The following is a 19955-nucleotide window of genomic DNA, read 5'->3' on the forward strand; positions in this document are numbered from 1 at the left end:
TCAGACACCCCCATCCCGTTACGTATCAGAGCATCCTAGACGACACGAAGTGAGGAGTCTACTCACGAACACAGCTAGTCTTTATTACCTGCACATTACCCACGGTCGAGGCAACATATACGCAGAAGGGGTGAGATTTCACATTCATTAAAAACAAATAATAATTCATAAAAGATAACCAACAGCATATATCTAACATTAATATCATCATTTAGCCATCATTTAACGAGGTTAAGTAATCCACAACTTCATAGTTATTCGAAGGTAACATATTCATCTTAATTCACTCCATTTACATCATTATAAATAATGGGACAGCAACAACAGCATCAAAATGGCAACATCATCACAATATTCATCATTCATTTTTAGTTATGATGACTCTACAATGCAACAACAACATCAACAACAACTTAGACAACAACAACATGCATGTGGTACCACCAGGGCATTAAGCCCCCATCGCTAAGGTCATATTTGGACCGTCGGGCATTAAGCCCCCATCGCTAAGGTCATAAAAACCTGTCAGGCATTAAGCCCCCATCGCCGACTATGCAACAACTCGACTCTAAATGCAACAATCTCATTTTTAATGTTAATTTAATTAGCAATTGATCCACATCAGTTCATTACATCAAAACAGCATCACTGGAACATCGTGTTTAGCAACATCATCTATAATATAAACATCAGGAACTAATTCATCAAAGATACGGGCGAAAGGACACAATTTCGCACAACATCAGGTCTGTACTGCACTAACTCGCAGTTGCGAGCTAAACAACTCGCAGTGGCGAGTTCAACGGGGCAACTCGCAGTTGCGTACAACATTGCTCGCAGTGGCGAGCTAAAAGGGTTACTCGCAGGTGCGAGTAGGAACGCTCGCAGTTGCGAGCGATGACAGAACAGGGTTCTGTCGGAGCTCTGCAACACATCTCAGCACTCGAATTCTCACTACCCAGCCCTCTAATTCATCACCAATCAGCATCTAAACGTGTTCTATGACTAATTAACATCTGTCTACATCAAACTACATCAAAATTCACCTAATTCTTCCACTTTTAATGATTTTTTGACCTAATCCCAATCCCTTAAACCTACAACAATTGATCACTTCTATGAATTAAAACTTGTTAATAATGAGAGTTAGTCTCACCCTTACCTTAGATTATGATTCTGAAATCCAACAGCCGCGTTCTTCGTTCTTTAGGGTTCTCTCTGGTTTTCTCTTCTTTCTCTCTTCTTTCCTCTGTTGTACGCGTTCTAATTTTCTCTCCCAATTACAGACTTTTATTCTTTCCCTAATTGCTCTTCTCACCACAACTTACTCTTTCCCCTAGTAATTTAATTATTTCTACTAATAACAATATTTCTCCCCCACTTAAGAAAATACTTATATTATTAACATATCTTCTACCAATATATATATATATACATATATATAATAATTCACATAATATTCTAAATAAAAGCCATAAATCACTTAAATATTAATTATGAAAAAGTGGGCGTTACACGAGGAGTCCACTCACGACTGCGACTAATCTTGGTTACCTGCAAGTTACTCATACGAAGAGCAACATTTTCAAGCAGAAGGGGTGAGATTTCTCAAACAATAATATTAAGCTCATAAATCATAAATTACATTTAACAATATAAACATCTTATAATTTAACAATTATAATCAAATACATAGACATCATTATTTCATCTTAGCAATATATCATCATATATCAGTCACATATCATCATACTAAAAGACATCACAAGGTGATTCGTTAAAACATCACAACTTAACAACTTGACTTGACAATGCATCTAGACTCGACTATGCAACTCTTAACGTCTTAAACCATCTCGAATCATCATGAAATGCAAATGCATGTGGTACCATTCTAGGGCATAAGCCCTCATCATCGTTGAGCATAAATATACTCCTAGGGCATAAGCCCTCATCGTCGTTGAGCAAAAGCTCCTAGGGCATGAGCCCTCGTCTTCGTTGAGCAAAAGCTCCAGGACATGAGCCCTCATCTTTAAATGAGTATGCATGGACTCAACATCTTACGTCTTAGAAACTTCATGAACATCTTATAACTTATTGACTTTTACCAACATTTTCATCTTAATAAAGATCAACAGCAACATATGCAGCACTTATAAATTAATTTCATATCAGCATCACAACGTAACAGTATCAAATGATAATAATAGCATCTTAAGCATCACATCAACATAAGCATCATAATAACACATAATGCATATACGATTATATATATCATCAGTAACAACATTAAATCATCTTATAACAACTTCACAGATCATCATTAATATTATATTCAAACATCAACAGTTCATCATATAACATCATATTCAAACATCAACAATTCATCATATATCATCGTATTCAAGTATCAACAATTCATCATGCATCTTTGTAAGAACATAAATAATCATGCACAACATATTTTCATGTCAAACCAATGCTACTGGAAAGATATCACAATTATCAACAACTTTCATGTTTATAACAAAGATCAATTCAAAACAGAAACATATGAACAAAACGCAAAAACATGAAACAGTGAATGATGTCACTGTGCAATTTCGCTAAGACCTCCTTGTAGTATTTTCATCATAACTCAAAGACCAAACATCATTTTCACGTCAAACCAAAGCCACTGGAAAGCTAACAAAATTATCTAAAACTTTCATGTTTAAGCCTAAGACCAATTCTGTACCGATCAATACCACTTTTCATTTTAAATTCGGAAAAGTTGTGCTGAAAGTCCATAAAAATTCATTGTGACCTACGTGCAGTAATTTGACCATAACTCAAGTTCTATAAATCCTTTTGAAGTCAAACCAACGGCATTAGAAAGCTAACATCCATACCTATAACTTTCGTGTTTACACCTAAAGCCAATTCAAAACTGAAATGTGTGAAAAAGATGCAAAAACATGAAACAAAGAATGTTGTCAGAGATAGCTCTCTGGAAAACTCCATTTTTCATCCCAAAATCCAAATTTTGAATCCCCTAAGCCCAAAATTGGTCCAAAAGTTTGTTTAAATGTTTCTAAACATGAAAAGACACTCAAATCCATATAAATCTTGAACTAAAACACCCTTTCAGCAAAAATCACCATTTGACCCATTTTTCATGAAAACCTTCAAGAACAACATAAATTCACTTCAAGCTCTATGATTATGATTATTCATGGATTATCTAAGGTCTGTACACAATTTCTACATCAATCTAACAACTTATCATCATCTAATCATCAATTCTCTCTCAGAACCCTAATTCGCAAATTCTCACAAACTAATCCTAGAACATGTTAATTGCAAATTCAGAATTACAGACTTAATATTACCGAATGATAGTCTCACCCTTACCTTAGAATTATCGATTGGCAGCCCTTCACTGGGTTCTTCTCTCCTCTTTTTCTCTTCTCTCTAAACCTTGTTTTCTCCAAATCCTTGTTTTTTTTTTTTGCATATGTTAGTCTTTCAACCTAATATCTCCTCTATTTATAATACTAACTTCTCTTCTTAAATCTAATTAGGCCCAATAACTCTTTTCTTTCTATTTCAGCCCCCAAATCTACTTATTCTAATAATTATATTTCTCCACTAAATATATTTCTCCACTAAATATATTCTTCCACTAAATATATTCTCTCACTAAATAATATTCATTCACCAAATAACACATAATAACATATTTCATCAAAATATACATGTATATAATATTTTAACACCAAATAACAAATATATCTCTACATCAAATAACAAATATATTTCTACACAAAAAAACAAATATATTTCTACACCAGATAACATATATATTTCTACAAAACAAAATAACAAATATATTTCTACACCAGATAACATATATTATACTAGTAAATACCAGCGTATAACATAACAAAATATCACTCATCAAAATAAGTCGACTAAATTATAAAAAGACATCTAATCTCAATAAAATAATAAATAATAAAAGTAGGGCGTTACAAAAGGGGAGAAAATCCATGTTTAGATTAAATCATTTTTCTGTTGTCAAGACAATTTAATTGAATTCGAGTTTTTTTTTTTTTTTTCACTTAAACGGAGTCAAGTTTTTTCCTCAACTTCTAGTGATATGTTTATTTTTCATGGAATTCAGGCAAAGCTAAGAGAGTTTCCGTCTTTTGAGGGACATATTCTTTAAAAAATCTAAGAGATACATTAGAATATTTAAAAGGTCGTTTTACGGGAAGCATTAAAGAAGATGTGGCAAATGATATCTCTATGGTTTGTTATTTTATACTAATCCGTGCAAAAAGAACCATGCTTTTATGGAAATCATGATAATTTTACAGTTTTTTCCCGAGTTAGGATCCTCTCCATTTATAAAAATAAATGGAGATTGTCATTTAGAAAGAGATACACACAAAATATAAATTATGGGTCCTATGAACAAGTGAGTCTCATCATCATTAATTATTTTTAAATTTTATTGTGTCTATATCTCTCTAACCGAAAGAAATGGAGGAGATCCAAAATAGAGAGGATCTTGACTCTTTAATCATCTATCTGTGAATTTTTAGCATAAATGCATGATGTGGGTAGAAGAAATGGTGAAGGTGTGCGGCTAATATAAAAATTGAGGAAGAAAAACATGAAAAGGATTGAAGAACCAATGTTTTTAAATTTGATTTGTTTTTGTTTTCTCGTGTTTTGGTTTTGGTCACTCTATGAATTTTGTTTTTTTTGTTTTGATCCATCCCAATGTACTAGGGGTGAGCAACGGTCGGTTTCGGTCGGGTTCAGACCGAAACCTTCCATGCGGTGAATACCCGAAGAGCTAAATAGTGGAACCATTTCAGTCACGGGTTGGTCGGTTTGTCGGTTTCCACAGACGGGTTGATACGGTTTGCTGCAGACACTTTGTAGCAACGTTCTCAGTTATATGTTTTGATGTTGCTTCTCCCTCCTTGATTTTGTCTTTCTTGCTTTGAAGTTTCATAGCAGAGGAAAGAATGGAAAAAAAATAAAGTTTCTAGTATTATTTTATTTCTTTTTTTAAGAAAGAAAACTAGTGACATACACCCTCCGGTCACTATTATAAGCAAAACTTTGTATTTTAGATTCATTCATTAAATGATGTATGTGGTCTATAATAAAGACCATATACATCATTAATTGAATGAATCTAAAATGCAAAATTTTGCTTATAATAGTGACCGGAGGGTGTAATTAATAGGCCTGACAACTTTTTTCTTTTTAATTAATTTATTATTTTTATTTTGTTTTATACCAATAAAGTAGGTCCAACCAAATGCAATAGCAGATGCATTGCAGCCTTGTAGGGCAGACAACAACTTCGAACAAAAAAATAAGGTTATTTATAGTCACACTTTAAATCTACAAGTAATTTTAAGAGAGAGAGAGAGAGAGAGAGAGTCGTCTTCCTTCATTCATCTATAATTTATGTGCTTCCATTTTTATAGAGTTGTTTCTCCCTTTTCCTCTTAAGTCTCTACACCACGGTCGGTTTCGGTTATCGATGGGAACCTTTATCAACATCCGTGTCCACCTGTAGCTACTCGCGTGAAACCAGTTTTACACATCCGACAAACCGCTACCCGATTCAACCCAACTGAAGTCTCACCGTCGTCGACGATTTTTGCAGGTTTCGGTCGATCGGCAAATTCTTGCTCAACCCTACACTATACGACTCATCATCCATTTTGCCAAATGAGCATCGTTTGCCATGTTAGCCACTGCCACGTCATCCTCTATTTGCCATGTATACGTTTTTCCAACGGATGATGACGGTAAAGACTAAAATCATAACGTTTGCATCTTGCAGGGTTTGTTTTAGAAAGAAAAAAAAAAGGCTTAAGATTTCAAAAATTAAAATAAAATCAATTTTTTTCTTCAGATTATATAATTTTTGAAAATTTATTTTCCTATTTAAATTTAAATTTTAAAAAATGTTTGGCGGCATAGGATTGAGGTTCTCCGGGGTGCCAACCTAGTTGGGATGTCGGTGTTTCCTCTTGATGTTTGTCCTCTCTCCTGGCTTATCCAAAGAATTTTAAAAATTATATAATTTTCAAAAAAAAATATTTTCCTATTTAAAATGTTTTAATTGTTTTTGAAATTTATATAATCTGAATATTTTTGAAAAATTATTTTTTGATTTATATTTTTAATAACAATTGTCATAATTCTAAATTAATTTTTAAATTTTAATTAATTTAAAAGCAATGTCAGCAACACATGATCAAAGTTGCGCAGGCACCAATTGCCACATCAACGCCAAACTACCACCTAACGCTTTAAGTGGGCCCAAAGACTTTCTTAAATGACAACAAATTTTGCAAGGACATTTTTAGAGCCGATTTGTTATAGTTTTTTTTTAGAAAAAAATCATTTAAAAAAATCACTTTCAAAGAATATTGCATCCGTTTGTTAAGAGCATATTCTAAAAAAAAAAATAATCTAAAAACAGCTTCAAACGAGAAGTTGTTAAGAGCAGATTCTAAAAAAATAATTTTTTTAAGAGGAGAGAGAAAATATAATTTAAAGGATTGAACAAATTTTGTAACAAAAATTCCCCCTTTTATATAGTTGTATCCAAACAAACTAAATTATTTGTTTAAAAAATAATTTTTATTAAGATAAACAAACGCAAAATAGATTTTGATTTTTCATAAAAATTCTAAAATATAATCTCTAAATTATTTTATGTCAAAATAACTTTTATTTTAATCCGTAACAAACGGGTCCTTAATTTTTCTTTTTGCAAGGACCAAAAGTTAAACAAGCTCTATTTGTAGGGATCAAATGCATATTTAGGCAAAAACAAAACATAAAAAGGACGAAAAACAAAAACACTCAAACTTTTTTTTTAATAAGAAAAACACTCAAACTTAATTGGACGATTTAACTAATAATAATAATAATAATAATAATAATTACCTAAAAAAATAAAATAATAATATAGTATACACTCATTCTCAAAGTTTCAGGTTCGATTCTCTTTGGTGCAAATTTGGATGAGCTAATTTAGCTTCTTAAAAAAAATATATAATATAATTGAATTAAACGAATTAAGTTGAAAATATATTATACAATTTTCATACACAACAAAACACACTAGAAAAATTCCTCAAAAAAATAAACACACGAAAAAAATAGACATACAATGGCATCGATTCCCTTCTGTCCACCCATAAAATGTAAGTGTGGTGAAAATTTGACTTTATAACTTTAAAAAAAGAAATTCAAACCTCGCTTAAGAATAGTTGTAAAATGATCATCAATATTATCGTTTGTAATAATAATTTCATCTTTCTTATTTCTTTTAAAGAAAAGTCCCAATCTTTTCACCAGTCAATACCGTGACATGTGAGCATTAATGAATTTATGAATTGTCTCAATTTTAAAAATATAATTTGAGTATATTTTTTCTTTTCTATTAATATTTTCTATTTTACTATTTTTAATAAACTATTAAATTCAGAAAAAATTATCAGGAATAAAATAAATTTAGGGAATTTTTTTAATCAATACATTATATTCATATTAAAGTTATTTTTATTTTTTAAATATATATTAATAAAAATTATATTTTTTGACCAAAAGAATTATATTTAATAATTATATTCATATTTTTTAAATATAGATTAATAAAAGTTAGATTTGTTGACCAAAAGAATTATATTTATATTTAAAATGAGTATAATAAAAAAATATTAATTACATTAGAAAGATGTGATATCTTTTTAAAAGGAAAAGAACACACACAAATTTTATATTTATATTTATATTTATTATCATTCATGCATTTAAACAAGTTTGAATTTATAATTGTTTTTTTGAAAGGATACATTGTAATTAGTTGCGTTGAATAAAAAATTTGCATGTAGATAAACACATTAAATAAATAAATAAAGCATCGTTCTGAAAAACCATTGGCGGTGTGGGGATGGAAAACCCAAAAAGAAAAAACCCAAAAAGAAGAAAATTCATAATTTTTGTTTTTCGAAAAATAAATGAAAGGAAAACAATAAAAAGGTGACACAAAAAGTAAACAATTAAAATAGCGTAATTAATTTTACATAAAGTCATGACTCAATGCAAGGAGACGCATCGTTTCAGTTATCATTTATAACTCAACTCAGAGCAGGTGCACCATATCATTTTTTTTTGTAAGCAAGGAGACGTTGTGTTATGTTTCTACCATCGGTGATAGTAGAATGAATGAAGATGGTCACAAAAACGGCGGCTCTTTTGTTGCATCGGAAGATCCTCAATTGCATAAAGACGAAGCTGAGAATTCAGGTGTAAAAAATCTAGAAGAACATGAGACATATGAAGAAGGATCTATGCATTATGAGAGGGTTATCCAGGTAAAGTTTCTTATTAGTAGAGACCTTGTGCAAGATTTCTTATCAGTAGAGTTTGGCGGCATAGGATGGAGGTTTCTCAGGGTGCCAACCTTATCGAGATGTCGATGTTTTCCTCTTGATGCTTGACATTTCCCCTTGCTTACAAAAAAAAAAAAAGATTTCACAAACGTGAGAAAAATAACATAAAATAATAGTATGAAATTTTGTCGCATATTATTAGCAATTTTTTTATGAATAATATAGATAAATAGAATAAATAGATTGACTATGCGACTTTGTGAATCTCTCTCTAACTAATATTACTCTTCTTTTTTGTTTGTTTATTTTGGCATTACAATGAAGGATGAAGGAAAGAAGAAGACAATAATGGATTGCCTGGTTGATGTTGCAAATCTTGCTCTTGGAGGAGAAGAACAAGAAGATGGAGTTACATTGTTTGGATTGGGACATAGTCCCATTCTCAACAAAGCCAAGGTCCACAGGGTAAAACTTATTCTTTTTTTCTTTTGTGGTAAAATTTATTTTTATCTTGTTATTTAATATGTTTTATTTCGTGTATTTGTCTACATTTTTAATCCTCATCGTTTTGATTGTTTAAGTTTAATACTTATAATAAGTATACAGTCACACCATCAATGTTTGGTTCAATTACTAACCGTATGGTTGGATATGCGTTTGATGTCTAATTGTCGTGTCCTAAGGTGTTGTCATCGTGAACTTTTATGACCCTATCTTTTGTAGATTCGTCGTAATCGCGCATTGTGCGGCCTTTTGGACGTGGTTCCAAATAGTCAATAACACAATTTCCAAAGTTGAATCACAACTTTTGACATGGTAAGAACAATGGATTATGTCAAGTAGCTCACTTTTGTCATTAATTTTGTTGACATCTCACATTTTCCATAACTCTTACTGTGTTAAAATTTGTGATTCAAGCAACAATCAATTTAGTTCAATTTGAAATGTATAAAAAAAAATTTAGTCAGGTTGCCTAGTGGCTAAAATTTTGCCCTTTGAAGTGAATACGTCGATAATTAGGAGCTCAAACCCCAACCCTTGTGTATCGTAATGTACAAACCAACTGAGTTATGTTCAGGGAGACGAAATGTATAAATACTTTGTGCTTTTGTCTACATTTTTAGTCCTTGTGGTTTTGATAGTTTAAGTTAAACCTAATACTTTTTCATTTAGTAAATAGTAACAACATCAATGTTTGGTTCAATTACCAACTGTGTGTTTGGATATGCATTTGATGTGCGATTCTCGCATCTTAAGGTGATGTCCTCATGAAAGTTATAAACTTTTCTTTTGAAGATTCGGTATAATCGCGCATTATGCGGCCTTTTGAACGTGGTTCCAAATAATCATTAACACAAATTTCAAAACTGAATCACAACTTTTGACATGGTGAGAACAACAAATTATGTCTGGAAGTAGGTCACTTTTGAAATGTATAAATATTTTTTTTAGTAAGTTTTCTAGTGGCTAAAATTTTTCCCTTTGAAGTGAATAAGTCGAAAATTAGGAGCTCAAACCCCAACCCTTTCGTACCGTAATGTACAAATCAACTGAGTTATGCTCAAGGAGACGTAATGTATAAATACTTTGTGCTTTTGTCTACATTTTTAGACCTCGTGTTTTGATGGTTTAAGTTAAACCTAATATTTTTCAATTTAGTAAATAGTCACAACATCAATGTTTGGTTCAATTACCAACCGTGTGTTTGGATATGCATTTGATGCGCGATTCTCGCATCTTAAGGCGATGTCCTCGTGAAAGTTATAAACTTTTCTTTTGAGGATTCGATATAATCGCGCATTATGCAGTCTTTTGAACGTGGTTCCAAATAGTCATAAACATAATTTTCAAAACCGAATCACAACTTTTGACATGGTGAGAACAACAAATTATGTCTGGAAGTAGGTCACTTTTGAAATGCATAAAGATTTTTTTATTCAAGTTGCGTAGTGGCTAAATTTTTGCCCTTTGAAATGAATAAGTCGAAAATTAGGAGCTCAAACCCCAACCCTTTCGTACTGTAATGTACAAACCAACTGAGTTATGCTCAAGGAGACGTAATGTATAAGTACTTTGTGCTTTTGTCTACATTTTTAGTGCTCATGGTTTGATCGTTTAAGTTAAACCTAATATTTTTCCATTTCGTAAATAGTCACAACATCAATGTTTGGTTCAATTACCAACCGTGTGTTTGGATATGCATTTGATGCGCGATTCTCGCATCTTAAGGTGATGTCCTCGTGAAAGTTATAAACTTTTCTTTTGAAGATTCGGTATAATCGCGTATTATGCGTCCTTTTGAACGTGGTTCCAAATAGTCATTAACACAATTTTGAAAACCGAATCACAACTTTTGATATGGTGAGAACAACAAATTATGTCTGGAAGTAGGTCACTTTTGAAATGTATAAAGATTTTTGTTAGTCAAGTTGTCTAGTGGCTAAATTTTTTCCCTTTGAATTGAATAAGTTGAAAATTAGGAGCTCAATCCCCAACCCTTTCGTACTGTAATGTACAAACCAACTGAGTTATGCTTAAGGAAACGTAATGTATAAATACTATGTACTTTTGTCTACATTTTTAGTTCTCGTGATTTGACGGTTTAAGTTAAACCTAATATTTTTCCATTTACTAAATAGTCACAACATCAATGTTTGGTTCAATTACCAACCGTGTGTTTGGATATCCATTTGATGCGCGATTCTCGTATCTTAAGGTGATGTCCTCGTGAAAGTTATAAACTTTTCTTTTGAAGATTCAATATAATCGCGCATTGTGCGGTCTTTTGAACGTGGTTCCAAATTGTCACTAACTCAATTTTCAAAATCGAATCACAACTTTTGATATGGTGAGAACAATGGATTACGTCCGGAAGTAAGTCACTTTTGTCATTGTTTTTTGTTAACAGCTCACATTTTCCATATCTCTTATCTTGTTTAAAATTGTAATTCAAGCTCAAGGAATTATGTCAGAACCTTAGCAATAGAATCAATTATGTCGTAACCTTAGGCCTTAGCTATAGTATCAATTTTGTTCAATTTGAAATTTATGAAGATTTCTTTTTAAACCCTATCAATTTATACATATTAAAAATAACGTATATAAATTTGTATGCTTCAACGATGTATTTTTTAACACATGAATCACAACTTTCAAAATTGAATCACATTCGTCATTGTTTTTGTTGAGAACTTACATTTTACATAATTCTTATCATGTTAAAAATTGTAATCGAAGCTCAAGAAATTATATCATAACCTTAGCAATAGAATCAGTTATGTCAGAACCTTAGAAATAGAATCAATTTTGTTCAATTTGAAGTTTATGAAGATTTTTTTTAACCTTATCAATTTATACATATTCAAAATAACATATATAAATTTGTATGAATCATTGATGTCTCAAGCATCCATTGCATTTTTCACATTTCTTAAGAAAAACTGTCAGTACAATTAATGTGTGTTAATAGTACAAAATTATCCTTTGTTTGAATTTGTATTAAATTTGATTTTTCGTAGTGGTTAGAGTTCACTTTTTTGATCAAGTAGTCTAGTGGTTAGAGTTCACACAATTAAATTATTTTTTTGGTCAAGTAGCCTAGTGGTTAGAGTTCACACAATTAAATTGTGGAGAAGTGGAGTGTCCGGAGTTCGAACTCCGACCCCTGCATATAATATGCTAATATGCAATATCCCTATCAACTGAGCTAAACTCACGAAATTATTTCAATACAAGTTAATAGTATTAATTAGGAATGTGTTTAAGAAAAAAAATAATAAATGGATCTAGTAATTTGAAAGGGAGTTTATATATAAAGACAAATTTTTAGTCAAAAAGATGCTTAAATATAGGGACGGATAAAATATTTTTTTATTTGGGAAATGTTAACTTGTGCCCTTAAGGCACAAATTTAAAAGCTAAATGTAGAAATTTATTTTTGAAAATTCTGCATTCAATGTTTTGAAAAGTTAAAAACTTACACCCTCCAGTCACTATTATAAGCAAAAAACAACATTTTGGATTCATTCATTTAATGATGTATGTGGTCTATAATAAAGACCAAATACATCATTAAATGAATGAATCTAAAATGTTGTTTTTTGCTTATAATAGTGACCGGAGGGTGTATTTTTTTCAATACAACACTAATGTTTTAATTCTTTTTTTAGGACACAAGTTAACATTATCCTTTTTATTTACATAGTCAATTCATACAAATTAAATTGAGCGTCAAAAACAAAGTAAAACACATTTTTAAAAACATAATCCTAGAAAAGCGAAATAAGAAATATTGTTTTGTTGTAATAAAAGTGGGAAAAAAGGAAAAGAAAAGCCAATAGAAAAAGGAGAGAGAAAGAAAAACTGATGAAAGAAGAAAGAAAAGAGCGTTAAATAAACACACATCAATGGATTTTTTCATAGATTCCTTTCATTCATTTACAGCTTCACATTCACTCTCACTCACTTCACAAACAAAAACTAAACACACAATCACTTGGTTAGTTTTTTTTTTTTTTTTGTTCTTACTCGGAGAATACGATGATGTTTTTTCTCTAACGTTGTTACTGTGTCTTTCTGTCTGTTAATTTTTTTTTTTGTCTTTTTGTTGTTTTTTTTTTGTACTGGTAATGAAGGGTGAAGAAGGGATGAACAAGACAACAACCTTGGTAGCTCCAAATGATGTTCCTGCTGGTGGTTTTGAAGTTGGTGAAGGAAGTGGAGGAGGACATGGAAATGGTGGTGATGGTGGAAAAGATGGTTCTTTTGCTGAAAAAGAGAATACCCAGTTGGAAAATGAGGATACCCAGATGGAAAATTCTGATGAAGAAAATGGGGATGATGATCTTGAACTTGAAGAAAGACTTCCTTCTCTTGGTGATGGTTTCTATGAAATTGAAGCTATTCGTCGTAAGAGATACCGCAAGGTCAAAAAAAATTTCTTTATTTTGTTTATGTTTGTTTTGTTTAGTCTTTAGTGTATGTTTGGTTTCGATTTTTGATGGGGCAAAATTGATTTAAGAACTGTAGAAGTGATTTTGATATGTTTGGATGTTATCAAGTAGAATTGATTATTGTTGAGTATGACTCATTAGGGCATAAGAGGGTCAAGGGGTGTGGGAGCTGAGCTAGTTTAGTGAAGCTCCCTCCGACCCTGACCTTGCATTTGGCCCAAACGTGTGTTAAACTCAACTGTTCGTTTTGGGGGTGACTAGTGGTGTGGGGCAATAGCGCCCCCGTGGTACTGAGGTATTGTTGTAATCTGAACCGTAATATGATATATATGCCTTGTAACACTATAAACCCTAATATACGAAACTACAAATGTGTTATACTTAGAGGTAGACATATTTGGACGAAGTATGTAAAGAAACAATCGTGTTCCATTATTTGCGATTTGTGTTTCTTTATTCTTCTTTCACGAGTTTCTGTTCTAACAATTATGTCTCAAAAATTTATTCTAACTTGAAGTTAGAATTTGTAGCTTTTGACTCAAAACGTGATTTTACGCTTGAATTTATTGTTCAACTCACATTTATGTTGATGTATCCAAACACAATAATTTTAATATCAACTCACTTTTAAGTAAAATCGGGTTTACAAAATCAATTTTCGTCACCACAGAACTAAATACACAAGATATATGATAATTTTTTGTCCAATTTCTGTTTTTGGCTGACCTTTTTTTTTTGTGGCAAATTTACAGGGTAAGTTGGAGTACTTTGTGAAATGGTGAGTGCCCCCTTTTACTCTGTTTTGCTTTTTTTTGTGGCAATTTTACAGGGCAAAATGCGATTTATTTAATGATATTTAATCTTTTTGTTTGTTTTATCATTGAAGGTTGGGCTGGGGTGAGCATGCAAACACTTGGGAGCCTCCAGATAATCTAGTTGGTGTTCCGGAAATTATTGAAGCTTTTGAGAAGGGGTATTCTCTTGTTCTTCTCTATAATGTTCATATTTTATTTTACATCTTGTGTTAAACATAGGCTATGTTTAAATAAACTACATAATTAAACACTAATAAGATAAGTACTTATCGTGTAAGGGCTTATGCATAAGCTATTTCTATAGCAAAAAGTAAAATATAGTCAAACCGTTTTCATATAAGCTATAAAATGTTTTTAATAAATGTTTTTAATAGATAATCCTAGATAGCTTTTATAAAAATAAGCTGAAAACAACTTATGTACATATCATAAGCTCTTCCAAACAGTGTCACCTTAGTAAATGCATATTCCAATTTATGTTTTGTATTTGTGTTTGCTATGATTATGAATGAACTATGTACGAGAATAAGTCAAAGACTTTGGTTGTCAGAAACCGGATAAACTTAGGCCCTGTTTGGTCAAACATCTTAATTAAGTGCGTATCATATACCCGTTTATATATAAGCCATTTCTACAAACAGTGTCACCTAAGAAAGTATACATTCCAATTTATGTTTCGTATTTGTGTTTGCCATTATGATTATGAATGAACTATGTATGTGCATAGGTCAAAGACTTTGATTGTCGGAAACTGGATAAACTTAGGCCTTGTTTGGACAAACATCTTAATTAAGCGCCTATCATATACGCGTTTATATACATGTTTATGTATAAGTTATTTCTACAACAAAATATAAAATAAAGTTAAACTATTTTCATACAAGTTATTAGCCGTTTTCATAAGTTGTCCTAGAGAGCTTATTAGCCGTTTTCAAAAGTGTTTATGCCGGGTTCAAATAAGTCAATCTAAATTGAATGATATTTTTTATTTATTTTTTAACTTGTTTGCTTATAAATATTTGTTTTTTTTTGTTGGTATGAAGCTGTAAAACACCAAAGCAGCCAAAGCAGCAAAAGCGCAAACGCAAGCATGCAGGTCATCAAACTCAAGTCAAGAAGAGGGTGGAACGTTCCGCCACTCCTTACAGCCTCAGATGCTTGAAAACTAGCACCGCGAACAACAACCATTCACAGGCAGCTGCTAACAACCATTCAGCGCCTGCCTCTCTCAGCGAACAACTTCCTCATATTCCCAACACTCCTGCATTTCCTCAGACTGTGCTGTTTGCCGATGAAGTTGAAAATAATGGCGAGGGAAGCAGTCCTACTAAAGAAAACCATGCTAATGACAATAAGACTGCAAATCCTCCAGAAGAGGTTCCTCAAAATAACGAGGAAAAGGAGTATGACCCTAAGCTTAGTGAACTTAAAGCTACGTCATCCAATGGGATTGTTGCAGACAAACCTGAAGATGCGACTACCAATGGAAATGATTCAGGCAACCTCGCAATGCAGTTTCAAGAAGCTATGGTTCCTCCAGGAGAAACTGGCATGAATGATCAATCAATGGTGGTTTCCACAGAAGGAAATGCGGTTAGCACAGAACCAGTTCAAAATGGCTCCGGAAGATCAAGAGGCAGGCCGAGAAAATCTCTTGCTAAGAGGTTCAAGATAGATTCATGTGCTGATAAGCCTGGTAATACACAAATTCCAAATTCAGCACCGGTTGATACAGCTGAAGCACCGGTTGATACAGCTGAGCTTGCACAAACAGGCGTTACTGATAATGCGGCTGCTAGTAGTAATACAGTGACAGAACCTGTTAAACCTGCGTGCGATATTGTCAAGATTATAAAGCCAGTAGGCTATACACCTGCAGCAGCCAGCACCACACAGGATGTTTTGGTGACTTTCGAGGCTATAAGGTCATTTACTCAACTTTAACTTTAATTTAATTGATATACCTTTGACCTAAATTTCACAGCTGCATTTTTTTCATAAAAACCTTGCAGAGATAAATAGCGTTTTACACATCTTGTAAAAGGTAATATTTTCTCTGAGATTTGGTTTCATCAACAATGAGAACATTTGGTTCATGACCTCGGTTTTAATGCTTATTCCTTGATATCATTATCCTTTAAGTCAAACTTTACCATGCTTCTGTTAATATATGAAACCAATCAATTCACATTGCAAAATTATTCACTTGTTACACAAGTAATTTCCTTGATTCTATGGAAGCGTAAGATTTCATTTTTATCATATAGTTTTGTACCTAAACTTGTATTGATTTACCTCTCTCACGAAATGAGTTGTATTATTTGATCATCTTACAAGACGCTTCTTGACATAAATATGGTTTAAACTCTATAGGTCTGATGGATCTGAAGTTGTGGTCGATAACAATCATCTCAAAACATATCATCCGATCCTAGTAAGTCTCCATCTCTAACTTTGCATGGCTTCATAGGCTTATATCAAGATGTTTCTATGCTCTTTTACTTTTTTTACATGAAGCTAATGTTTTTTTTCCCTTAAATTTCAGCTGATTGATTACTATGAGCAGCATCTGCGCTACAATCCGAAAGCAATGTGATTGAAGAGATTACAAGAGGGAGCTTCTGGCTAGATTTTGATGTGTTCCTATTTATGCTGGAGATAGTAAAGGGAAATGGAACCTTTGTTTGTTAGTAATACATAGGTATGAATATGATGACTATTTAAACTGCGGAATAGTTTTTGGCTACATACTTTGGTGCATGCTGATGAGTGCCTCCACATTTGAAGTTGGAGGTGGTTTCTATAGAGTTTGCTCAAGACAAAACTCTCTTTTGGTTTAATTTAAAATTTTCTGGAACTTCCTATTTATTTGTGAGCGTTTTGTATTTGCTTGCCATATTTTTCCATATTGATTGGTTGATTGACCTGATACCCGTATTGCTATAGCGTAGCGGAATATGAACAAATCGCTAATGTTCCGCAATATGCTATTTCATACAAAATATTGTCAAATAGCCGTTATAGCGGTTCTATAGCATTGTTCCGTAATGGAATTTGATCAAACTGCTATTTTTTACGATCTGTGATTGACAACACTTCTTTATACTAACAATCTGAAGGAAAACAAGTCTTTAAGTTGTTAGGAATTAAGATGAACGATATATCTCGATGAAATGCCATTTATCACCAGGTACTCTTTCTCTTGGCATGAAAAACAAGTGTTTGGTTGGAAAAGAAAGATTTTTCTTCTTGATGTTTAGTTTTAGACCTTAGGTATTTAAGTGTTTTTTAGTTCCCTAATTTATTTTTGTCAAAAAAGGAATGTTGTTATAACTACAACATGCTTTGTGATCAACTTAGTCTCTACCTACATTCATGAATCCAGAAGGAAAAAAACCCATACCAATTACAACTTTAGGCCAAAATATATTAATTAATGTATTGATTCAACTTATGCATCAATAAATTAATTTGAGTGCTTATCTTTGCGTTTGAGTGCTAGGATTCTTGTACGACTAGATCAAGTATATTTTAATACATCTAATATCTAAGTTCATTAGTTGATAGGAATTTTTCACTCTCATTAGTTGACTAGCTCATCTAACTCATTCTCACAATTATCTACCACAATTATCAGTTGATGTTCCTATGTTAGTTAGCCCTTTTCAACAAATTTTTTGCTCAGCCAACTTTTCCTTTTGGGTGTGGACAAAAGGAAAATTTACACTGAACTGCTTAGAATACTATGTAGGTTTTAGTAAAGCATTCTTTTAAGCATGTGATTAGAAATTTGATATTTGACCGACATGTATGAAAGAGTATCACTACTATTTATTGAGGTAAGTTCACAATTCTTCAAAAGATTAGTAGTTTGTAACTCTTAGTTGGGGATACCCGACTAATTTATAAAAACTAAATTAAAAAGTGTCAAGTGAAACAAAATTAGTTGGCATCCAACATAAGTGGTTTTTGTTTTAATAAATGTTATTGGTGTAAAGCATCCACCAACTTTTAGTTAACGATCAATTTATGTTGAAAAATCTGACTGACCACTTTTAGTCGAGTCTTTTCTTTCAATCATGTTTACTTTTTCTTTTATCCACAAAATTCGAACCCGAGACTTTTTGTTTAAGAGATCCGAATCAAGTCCTACTCGAACCAACTTAATGTTGGTAACTTCATGACTTTATATTTATGTTAACGATATTCTATTGTGTCAAGAGAAAATTATGAGTTTTTTTTTTTTTTTTTCCTAAGAAAAGGGTGGTTACTGCAAGGGGCGTTGGGATAGTTCAACCAATTAGATATGTGCCACCAAATAAATAAATTTAGTATAAATCATTCCACTATATCTACAACATTCAAACACGTCATAATTTAATTCAAGTCCGTTATAAATTGCATTGCTTCTTTCAACATTGTACTCATAGTAACATGGAAGGGCCATCACCATTGGTGCCTTCTCTAATCTTGGTAGTTTTGGGAATTCTAATATATGGGTCTAGTATGTTATCCCTTTTTGACATGTCATTATCTTTCTATCAAATGGCTTCTGAAGCTGAAGAGAAAAGTTTCACAACTTTAATCCTTGTGCTTCTTGTTCTATTAGTATTTGTGATTATTTACTTCCCTTATTCATTTTCCTTGTTTAACAAGTCATCTTACGGTACAAAACGTTATGTCAATGTCTCCAGCCATGATTATGATGAATCTGGATTTGGCTTGGGAACATTGCTCTTAGTTTTGCTCTTTATTCTTTTGTATAATCTATTATAAAACTTACGATGAATCTAGTGTGCAAGTGTGAGTTTACATAATGTTTTTTATGATGTAAAAAGTTTACATAATGTTGAAGAATTGAGTCCTTTAATTAAATATAGGACCCTTAATTAAGTATATGGTTAAATGTTCGATGACAAATATTGTAATGTGTATGAAATAGTATGTGTTTAGAGATGTAAGTACCTTATACAAATATCTTTACTTTGAAAGACTAGTTGTTGACTTCCGATAAAGGATACCTTAAGTTTTAAAAAAAGAAATTTATTAACAAGAAAATTTATATTTTAATACTACTCCTTAATTGTGTATGAAACTTTATTACTCCCTCTGTTTCAAAATGAGTGTCGCTTTAGACAATTGCACACATATTAAGGAATGGAATGAAATAATCATTAAACATAACACTTTTACTAAACTACCCTTACTTTATAAGAAAAAGACAAACTTAAAGTTGCATTGAAAATTGTGTGAGAGAAAAGTTGGAGAGAGTAAAGATGGAAGAAAGAAAATAAAGTTGTATTGGAAATGTAAAGTGACATTCATTTTGAAACAATTTTTTTTTGCTAAAGCGACACTCATTTTGAAACGGAGGGAGTAACAAGAAAATTTATTTATATAAGTACAAATGTTAAGGTTAGTTGAAGGATTAGAGTGAATCAAAATTGAAATAAAAGTCAAGTTCTCTTCTCGCAGTGTAATGATTGTGCAATATTTTAGTGATTATTAGCTTATTTCTAAAGTTAGTTTTGTGGAGCCGAGTTAAACAAGTTAGTTTTGTGGAGCCGAGTTAAACCAAACTCAAATTCATGGAGAAGATAAGAGGTACCGTATCTTTTAATTTCATAATTTATTTTCTGTAAAAGCCAAAGAAATTTTAAAAAACTATTCTAGCACAAGACGTGCAAACAATATATATATATATATATATATATATATATATATATATATATATATATATATATATATATATATATATATTTGACACT

General features: G+C 31.8%; 1 protein-coding gene across 3 annotated transcripts; it reads left to right on the forward strand.

The window, feature by feature from the left end:
* Window positions 1-8146: 8146 nt before the first annotated feature.
* LOC146896560 (chromo domain-containing protein LHP1-like) lies at window positions 8147-17055 on the forward strand. Of its 3 annotated transcripts, XR_015023418.1 has the most exons (9): window positions 8192-8402; window positions 8745-8885; window positions 13055-13345; window positions 14125-14150; window positions 14259-14345; window positions 15231-16112; window positions 16200-16231; window positions 16561-16621; window positions 16733-17055. XR_015023418.1 is itself a non-coding variant. In XM_085737551.1 (8 exons), exons 1-8 carry the CDS (start codon window positions 8250-8252, stop codon window positions 16781-16783), a joined length of 1692 nt encoding a protein of 563 aa, XP_085593677.1. In that variant the 5' UTR covers window positions 8147-8249; the 3' UTR covers window positions 16784-17055. The 3 variants fall into 3 exon arrangements, 2 of the variants coding, with proteins under 2 accessions (XP_085593677.1, XP_085593678.1); XM_085737551.1 differs by lacking the exon at window positions 16200-16231 and having other exon boundaries at window positions 8147-8402; XM_085737552.1 differs by lacking the exons at window positions 8192-8402; window positions 8745-8885; window positions 16200-16231 and adding an exon at window positions 12839-12918.
* Window positions 17056-19955: the final 2900 nt, after the last annotated feature.

The sequence above is a fragment of the Medicago sativa genome, chromosome 8 (genome assembly GCF_051527215.1).
Source record: "Medicago sativa cultivar Bolivia chromosome 8, Bolivia_mono, whole genome shotgun sequence".
Classification (NCBI taxonomy): Eukaryota; Viridiplantae; Streptophyta; class Magnoliopsida; order Fabales; family Fabaceae; genus Medicago; species Medicago sativa.